Source organism: Montipora foliosa, chromosome 8 (assembly GCF_036669935.1).
Source record: "Montipora foliosa isolate CH-2021 chromosome 8, ASM3666993v2, whole genome shotgun sequence".
Lineage (NCBI taxonomy): Eukaryota > Metazoa > Cnidaria > Anthozoa > Scleractinia > Acroporidae > Montipora > Montipora foliosa.
The window spans coordinates 49,407,277-49,416,967 of record NC_090876.1 but is presented as its reverse complement, the minus strand read 5'-3'; the positions used below and the strand labels follow the sequence as shown (position 1 = coordinate 49,416,967).

Here is a 9,691-nt window from a genome sequence, read left to right as displayed (position 1 = left end):
GTTTTAAAAGAGAATCCAGGGCCGCATTTTGTACAGCGGCTTTTCTTTTTAATGATATATCTTTAAATATTATGTATTTAGTAGGTATCCGTATATGCTATGTATTTTAGCTGTAAATGTAATATCTCGAAGACATTAGCTCCTGTAGTTATTCGGAAAAAGCTTATGACTGTATGTATGTTACCTTTAGCAGGGCGCATGCGCGCACTTTGTAATCTGCGACTCCAGTGCTTACCATATGACAGATAAAATGACTTTCTCTTGAATATATAAGCCATCTAATTCTTACGCTCTATTGACAAGGGCGGTTTGGAGCTGTGAGTAGGCGTGGGATTTGTCACATATGGTTTAGGGGCCGACATATCTCTCCCTCAATGCCGTACCGGGAGGCAAGGTCGGTAGCAGAAAGCAGCGAAGGGCCAACTGCGTCCAAAAGCGATCGCACGGGCCGAAATCCCGGGATGACTCGTTTGGTACGACGCTCCAGCGCCGGTGTCTGGAGGTACTGCGTTTTTCTCTCTTGTTTAAACATTCCGTCAGCGCATGCGCAAATGTTCTGGCTCTTCGATACGTAGCCTACCCAAAAATATTAACATGCTGGTTTTTTTTGTTTTTTGTTTTTTTTAAGCAGCAATTGACATTTTAGTTGATTTTTTAGGCATAAACGTAACGTAAAAACCGTGCGTGTCTGGTCTTGTCTCAGACAGAGGCGAGAGATGGTCTCATGCAGACTGGGACGCCTAAAATGCTCTGTTGTAAACATGACGGTTTACGAGTGAAGTTGTCTCTCTGACCTTTCTGTTGACGAATTCCAGGACCTACTCACACAATCTGGGCAAGTTTTGAAAGCTAAAACCTTCAATCGATGCGTTATTTTGCTGGTAGGACTGGGTGGCCCGACACTTATGAAAAAGACTATAAAATGAGAATCGGGAGTCTTCCCTTGTCATGGAATGGCAGAATTACCCAGAATTCTTTTTGGTCATGAGCGAGGCAACTTAAGAAGCACGAGACTGGCCCTCATCGAATGGCTGAAGCGCGGCCAGAGGAAATGATTTCTAGCCAGATAGGCCTGGTGTGTGCTGTTAACTTAGATTTTGGATTTCTGAACAAGTTTTAATCATAGAAAATTCGCGACAAAGTTGTGCTTTCATTTCGCTGTAATTCTCGTCTCAAAGAAACGGTATAATACTGTAAATAAGAGAATAACGATATTTATATTTGCAGATTACCCGTCCTCTTACTACGAAAGTCAAACTTTACATCTCTATGCAATAAGCGCATTCAAAATTTGCTCCAATTACTTGATAAAAGTATGTTTTAAAAGAGATTTCTTAAAACATAAAACTATAAAAGTTAGAGATAACAAGTTAAACCGACGTTTCGGAGTAGACATCACTCTATTATCAAGGTAAAAATGTTCTATGATGCTAAAATTACAGTATTAAAAACGATTGACGCTAAGAATTAACATAATAAGCACGTGCGAAATTGGCTATAAGAATACTTTAGCACGAATGGAATCCGATTGCACATGAGGCTAGGCTTAAGTGTTCTTATAAATAACATTTCAAACACTAAGCAATCAAATTTGTTTTTACATTTTTTGAGCACCTCAAAGCGTTTAAGCAGGTCCCGAGGGATCGACCCGTGTGCGTTCTTATAGTGTCTGGCAATAGCCGAGGACTGTTGCTTATGTCCCTTTACACGATTGTGTAAATGTCCGCGTGTGTAGCCTACATAACCTTCATCACAAAGGTCACATTGAAATTTATATACAACACACTGCTGATTTATGATCGGCGGCTTTGCCTCTTTCACTTTCAGTTCCTGTTCAATTTTTCTGCTGGTAAATAAAGGCTGGATGGTTTTGTTTACTTTCAGGCTCAAATCCTTAAGTTGTTTTTTTTACAAATTCTGCTGAGTTTTGGTCTTTAAATGGCAAGACTACTCGAACCATGTTATCCGTCTCTTGGGCTGTTGATAAAGGTCGCGGTTGGTCGCAGACCTTTGAGTCAACAAAGCGTTTGATAGTGGAATTTACGAGTTGTTTCGGGTACTTTAGGCGTGAGAAAACTGACTTCAAACGGTCACATTCGTCTGAGAAGTGTGACCAAGAAGAAGATAAACGGTGTGCTCGATCGAGCATAGTTCTCAGCAAGCCATTCTTGTACCGATTGTCAACATTGCTCTGAAAATGCAGAAGGAGACCTGAATTCGTGGGTTTTACGTAGACCTTTGTCTCTATCCGGGGAGATCGATTCAGTAACTGAGTTCCCAGAAATGGCAACATACCATTGCTTTCAGTTTCCATGGTGAATTTTACGGATGAATGTGCACGGTTTAATGTGTCTAGAAAGCTAGATGCTGCCGCCATATTCGGCATGATGGTCAGGGTGTCGTCTACATATCTTCGATAGAACGAAGGGAGTTTTCCTTGTCGTTCGAGGTTTTCTTCGATTGAGGTCATGAAAACATTAGCGAGCAAGGGGCCAAGGGGAGAACCCATGGCCACACCATCAGTCTGTTCATACAAGGCTCCATTGAATTGGAAAAGTTGTTCTTTTGTAGCTACTCTGAGAAGGTCAACAAGGTCCATTTTCGTCAAATTCAAGTCGTACGTTACGTTAAACCAATTGTTGGTGAAAGCTCTGTTCGCGAGTATCTCTATCGTTTCATCCAAGGGTACGTTTGTGAACAGGGAAGACACATCATACGAAACCAGAATGTCACCGTTTGCTATTTCCATGTTTTTAATTTCGTTCGTAAATTCAAATATGTCAGATATTGTGTACCGATTCAAAGACAAAGGCTTAAGTTTAGTGTCAAGCCATTTAGCCAGCGCGTAGTTGTATGTTTGCTTTACTGATAGAATAGGGCGCATCGCTAAGTTCTCCTTGTGTGTCTTTGGTAAGCCATATAAATGGGCTAATCTGGAGCCTGTAGGGCACACAGTCTCCGCAATGGGCTTGGGCAGAATTCGACGGACAGTAGAGTCTAAATCTTTCTCTTTCTTTAGAAGAGGGTGGTAATAAGTTGGTGGTCTACCTCTACTTGGAGGCCTTTCCAGGGGAACAGGCCGAAATTTACTTGCGTCATTGATGGAAGCTTCAGATAATAGGCGTAAATATTCGGACTTGTCCATTACGACCACTCCCGAACCCTTATCTGGTTTGGTAATGATGATGTCGTCGCAACACTTCAATTGTTCGATGGCAAGCAGGAGTGTCTTGGGAGGTTTGTGTACTTTGCGCTGGATGTAGTTCAGTGCTACGGATCGTAGGGTTGCGGCCGCCAATTCTTTCAAATCATCACTTCCAAGATGAGGTTCAAGACACCAGTAAACCTTCTCGAAGCTTGCTTTCACTTCAATCGGTGACACACGTTGTGGAAAGGCGAATTTCAAACCCCGACATAAAACCAGTTTCTGGAAAAAAGAAAGTTCGTAGGACGATATGTTGTGAATATGCTCGTCCACATCCGTTTCTTTGTAGAGTAATCTTGCGATCTTCTTTGTATGAGTGCTCATTACCTCCTGATAGTATTTGTTTCTGAGCTTTACCATTGTGCGTAAAATACAGATGTACCGGAACACGCTGCAGCTTCGGCGAATTTCATCGTAGATGGAGTTGATTTCGCACTTAAGAGCTGCACTTAGTTTGATCTTTTAAGAACACTTAAGCCTAGCATCAATGTGCAATCGGATTCCATTCGTGCTAAAGTATTCTTATAGCCAATTTTGCACGTGCTTATTATGTTAATTCTTAGCGTCAATCGTTTTTAATACTGTAATTTTAGCATCATAGAACATTTTTACCTTGATAATGGCGTGATGTCTACTCCGAAACGTCGGTTTAACTTGTTATCTCTAACTTTTATAGTTTTATGTTTTAAAAAGTATATTTGTTTTGGTTTTTTTTTTTTTTTTTGCTTTTTTTTTCTGTTTTTTGAAAAAAGGGTTTTTCTGCTTATATGAAAAATACGTTTTCTCTCCCGTCCCCTTCTTATGCATGATCTTCGTGGAAATTACTGACATTGTGTTCCTCAATAAACCTGGAACAACCAGTCATGGTCTTAGTTCTCTTTTTTCTTACGTATCAGCTAAGTTGCGGAATGCGCTACCTGATTTTATCCGTACCTATGAGTTAACTGGTTTTAAAAGAGAATCCAGGGCCGCATTTTGTACAGCGGCTTTTCTTTTTAATGAATATATCTTTAAATATTATGTATTTAGTAGGTATCCGTATATGCTATGTATTTTAGCTGTAAATGTAATATCTCGAAGACATTAGCTCCTGTAGTTATTCGGAAAAAGCTTATGACTGTATGTATGTTACCTTTAGCAGGGCGCATGCGCGCACTTTGTAATCTGCGACTCCAGTGCTTACCATATGACAGATAAAATGACTTTCTCTTGAATATATAAGCCATCTAATTCTTACGCTCTATTGACAAGGGCGGTTTGGAGCTGTGAGTAGGCGTGGGATTTGTCACATATGGTTTAGGGGCCGACATATCTCTCCCTCAATGCCGTACCGGGAGGCAAGGTCGGTAGCAGAAAGCAGCGAAGGGCCAACTGCGTCCAAAAGCGATCGCACGGGCCGAAATCCCGGGATGACTCGTTTGGTACGACGCTCCAGCGCCGGTGTCTGGAGGTACTGCGTTTTTCTCTCTTGTTTAAACATTCCGTCACCGCATGCGCAAATGATCTGGCTCTTCGATACGTAGCCTACCCAAAAATATTAACATGCTGGTTTTTTTTTTTTTTTTTTTTTAACCAGCAATTGACATTTTAGTTGATTTTTTAGGCATAAACGTAACGTAAGAACCGTGCGTGTCTGGTCTTGTCTCAGACAGAGGCGAGAGATGGTCTCATGCAGACTGGGACGCCTAAAATGCTCTGTTGTAAACATGGCGGTTCACGAGTGAAGTTGTCTCTCTGGCCTTTCTGTGGACGAATTCCAGGACCTACTCACACAATCTGGGCAAGTTTTGAAAGCTAAAACCTTCAATCGATGCGTTATTTTGCTGGTAGGACTGGGTGGCCCGACACTTATGAAAAAAACTATAAAATGAGAATCGGGAGTCTTTCCTTGTCATGGAATGGCAGAATTACCCAGAATTCTTTTTGGTCATGAGCGAGGCAACTTAAGAAGCACGAGACTGGCCCTCATCGAATGGCTGAAGCGCGGCCAGAGGAAATGATTTCTAGCCAGATAGGCCTGGTGTGTGCTGTTAACTTAGATTTTGGATTTCTGAACAAGTTTTAATCATAGAAAATTCGCGACAAAGTTGTGCTTTCATTTCGCTGTAATTCTCGTCTCAAAGAAACGGTATAATACTGTAAATAAGAGAATAACGATATTTATATTTGCAGATTACCCGTCCTCTTACTACGAAAGTCAAACTTTACATCTCTATGCAATAAGCGCATTCAAAATTTGCTCCAATTACTTGATAAAAGTATGTTTGTTTTGTTTTGTTTTTTTTTTTGAAAAAAGGGTTTTTCTGCTTATATGAAAAATACGTTTTCTCTCCCGTCCCCTTCTTATGCATGGTCTTCGCGGAAATTACTGACATTGTGTTCCTCAATAAACCTGGAACAACCAGTCGTGGTCTTAGTTCTCTTTTTTCTTACGTATCACCTAAGTTGCGGAATGCTCTGCCTTATTTTATCCGTACCTATGAGTTAACTGGTTTTAAAAGAGAATCCAGGACTGCATTTTGTACAGCGTCTTTTCTTTTTAATGAACATATCTTTAAATATTATGTATTTTGTAGGTATCTGTATATGCTATGTATTTTAGCTGTAAATGTAATTTCTTGAAGATATTAGCTCTTGCACTGTTTTGAAATTCGAGATGAAATGGAGCTTAAGCCTGTATGTATGTTACCTTTAGCAGGGCGCATGCGCGCACTTTGTAATCTGCGACGCCATTGCTTACCATATGAGAGATAAAATGACTTTTCTCTTGAAAATTTAAGCCATCTAATTCTTACGCTCTATTGACAAGGGCGGGTTGTAGCTGTGAGTAGGCGTTGGACTTGCACATATGGTTTAGAGGCCGTTACACCCTTGTACCCAGGGTCTTCGTTCCCTTTGACCAGGGTATACGTATGTATACAGGGGTATATAAGGGTATATAGGGGTATATAGGCGTATATAAAGGTATACGTGGAATGATAGGTGTCTATAAGGCTATACAAGGGTATACGTGGGCATACAGGGGTATATAAGGGTATATGTGGGTATCTAAGGGTATACAGCGGTATATAGGGGTATATAAGGGTATATGTGGGTATATAGGTGTGTACAAGGGTATACGTGGGTATATAGGGGTCTAGAGACAGACAGACAGACAGACAGACATGTTTTATTTGGAGTCATACAATAAATAGTATATCGACCACAATTTCCAAATAACTAACAATTACAAACAACAAAAATATACATGGCTAAAATGTTATTAATTAATTAAGTCCTGGAGTATTTATTTTTATCTGCCTTCCACTTTCCTTTTTTCAAAGCATTCGAATATATGTTTTGCTATTAGTTTTTGTATTTTAACATTTCCGTTAGGGGGGTTTATCAGAAACATGAATATTATATTAGGTGACATTCTGCTTATTTTTATTCTATATTCTTTTTCCAAATAGTCTAGTAACGAACATCGTTTTTCCTGGTATGCAGGGCATATCTTTAGAAAATGGTATTCGTCCTCCATTTCTATTTTACAAATTGGGCAAATTCTTTTTGGAGGTTTTTTGAGCGGTCTCGAATAACGTCCTGTCTCTATGGCTAATTTGTGGTTGCTAAGTCGCAGTTTTGTTAGGGCTATTGTGTCGTGTATTGGTAACCTGATAAAGGTAGTCTTCACATTTGTAATTGTCTATTGTTTTGAATAACCGGTATATTCTCGTTTTGTTGCTTTGGCTAGCTTTTTTTCTGGTGTCGTTATTTATTTCACTTAGCCATCTTTGTAGTTCGATATCCTTGAGTCGTTGCCTGATAATGGTTACAATTCCTATGTCTACATAGTGTGGTCTCCTACTCCTATCTGTTCCAATGAGCCTTCGATTTTTTTGCTCCAGAAAGCCTTATTTTCCTTCCATTTAATGTCATTGTATGCTATTTGGGATAATTTGTATTCATTTTTGGTTAAGGTTAACCAGAACTTAAAGTTCCTACATTGAGCATTAGGCCTTTTGCAACTAACGATCACATGGTACAAAATCCGCCATGCTGGAGGGCAAGCTCATTATTATTCTCCCACTGGGACATTAAAACAAAGAGATCTGAACCAGTCAACCTTGACTTGTCTTTGTTTTAATGTCCCAGTGGGGGAATAATAATGAGCTTGCCCTCCAGCATGGCGGGTTTTGTACCATGTGATCGTTAATTGCAAAAGGCCTATTGTCATTGGGAACCGTCCTGTTTCAGCCCTGCACGCATTGTTGTTGCAGTATTTGTTAACTCCCAGCAACCACTTTAGGAATTTATTTTGAACTAATTCTGCTGGGTCCTTTTCTAATTTCCCATTGCAATCAATCCCCCACCCTTCACTTGCATAAAAGAGTATGGGAGATATCAGTGCATCAAATAACTCCATCGTTAATTTTATATTTTCTCTGAAGTGGTTTCCCATTTCTTTTAGTAATTTATAGAGTGCTTTAAGTGCAACTTTCTTCAACTCTTGTCTAGCGAGATTAAAGTTTCCAAAAAGGACTCATTATGAGTCCAAGATATTTATACGATTTGACATTTTCCAGTTCATCAGCGCCGTATCTGAACAAGTAGTTGTTTAAAGACTTAACACAACTGTTAAAAATCATAATTTTTGTCTTGTCTAAATTTACACTTAAATCGGCATTTTCACAGAAAGATTCCAGCTTATTGAGGATTATTTGGAGGTTTTTTGCTGATCTAGAGAAGATCACTAGATCGTCCGCATATAAGAGACAATTTATAAATCCATCACCTAGCATAATGACGGCTGGACTCGCCGTATTTAGGAATTTTGGTAGGTCAGAAAAATACTTATTAAAGACAACGTTTCGGTGTCCTCATGACACCATCATCAGGTCAAATATAATATTTTACAGATAACTCGAATATTAATGTTCAAGATTAAGTTCAAAGTCCCTAGAGGCTAGGTGAAAAGTTTTGCCTTTATCGAGTCACTTTGGATATTCAGACACGGTTTGTGCTCGCGAATAAGGAACATTTCATACACAAGACAATCAAATTTGCATGAGCATTTCTTAAGAATGCGAAACATGTCAGATGTTATTGTTCTTGATTGATGTTGACTTTGGCTGTGATTGAATATCGAACCAGATCTTTTATGCTCGTCGATCCGTTGGTAGAGATGTCGACGCGTGTAACCAACATAGTTGGCATCACACCAGCCACATTCAAATTTGTAAACTACTGATTGTTCGTTGATCAACGCGGGCTTGATTTCTTTATGTTTGAGATCTTCTCCAACTTTTCGAGAAATAAAGACTGGGCATAAGCGCGATGATATAATTGTAACAAAGCCAGACAAGGGGACTGGTGTAGTAGTGATGGATAAATCGGAGTACTTGAAATTGCTAGCCGAAGCTTCAATTAATGATATGTCTAAGTTTAGAAAACGTGACCTGGAAAGACCCAAGACAAGGGGACGTCCTCCCAAGCACTACCATCCTCTCTTGGAGAAAGAGAAACTCGTTGGTAATGTAATTCGAAAGATTCTACCTAAACCTGTAGCTGACACACTTTGTCCAACTGGTTCTAGGCTTGCTCATCTATATGGTTTACCGAAAACACATAAACCGACGTTATCGATGAGACCCATTCTGTCAGCCACCAAGACCTCTAATTACGACCTAGCAAAGTGGCTCGAAGGAAAACTGAAACCACTATCCATCAATGAACATACAATCACCGATACATTCAAATTCGCAGAAGAAGTTCGCAATACTTCATTTAACGACAATGACATTATCGTATCGTATGACGTAACGTCCCTCTTCACTAACGTGCCTCTTGATGAAACTATCAGTCTTCTAGCGGAAAAGGCTTTTACCAACAATTGGTTTAATGCCACATATAACCTCAACATCACAAAATCCGACCTGATTGAGCTTTTAAACATCGCAACGAAAGATCAGTTGTTTCAATTCAATGGCGAACTTTACGAGCAGTCGGAGGGTGTGGCTATGGGTTCTCCTCTCGGTCCTCTCATGGCTAACACCTTCATGTGTAGTCTTGAAGAACAACTTAAGCTCCAGAACAAATTACCATCATACTACAGGCGCTATGTTGATGATACTTTAACTACCATGAAGGATGAAGTTTCTGCCTATTCTTTTCTGCATGCTTTGAATGATCTCCACCCATCGATTAGCTTTACTATGGAACTACCAACTGAGAACACTCTCCTTTCTTAGGCATGGTCCTAAGAAAAGACGGTCAGAATATTACGACTAGTGTATACGTGAAACCGACTAATACGGGTCTATTGTTACATTATAATAGTCACGTTGATAATCGTTATAAGAAATCCTTAATTATTACCATGCTAGACCGAGCTTTCAAGCTATCATCTAACTGGTCATTATTTCATGAAGAGTGTAGCCGCCTCAAGACCTTATTCCTACAGTTGGCATATCCTGAACATCTTGTTCACTCTATGATCTCCAATTT

At 39.7% G+C, this 9,691-nt stretch overlaps 2 protein-coding genes across 2 annotated transcripts; one reads left to right on the top strand and one right to left on the bottom strand.

Moving 5' to 3' along the window:
• Nucleotides 1-1,546: 1,546 nt before the first annotated feature.
• LOC137967855 (uncharacterized) lies at nt 1,547-3,499 on the bottom strand. Its single transcript, XM_068814452.1, has one exon. The coding sequence runs from the start codon at nt 3,143-3,145 to the stop codon at nt 1,895-1,897; it is 1,251 nt and encodes a 416-aa protein (XP_068670553.1). The 5' UTR covers nt 3,146-3,499; the 3' UTR covers nt 1,547-1,894.
• Nucleotides 3,500-8,568: 5,069 nt separating this feature from the next.
• On the top strand, nt 8,569-9,435 carry LOC137968894 (uncharacterized). Its single transcript, XM_068815362.1, has one exon. The coding sequence runs from the start codon at nt 8,569-8,571 to the stop codon at nt 9,433-9,435; it is 867 nt and encodes a 288-aa protein (XP_068671463.1).
• The last annotated feature ends 256 nt before the right edge of the window (nt 9,436-9,691 follow it).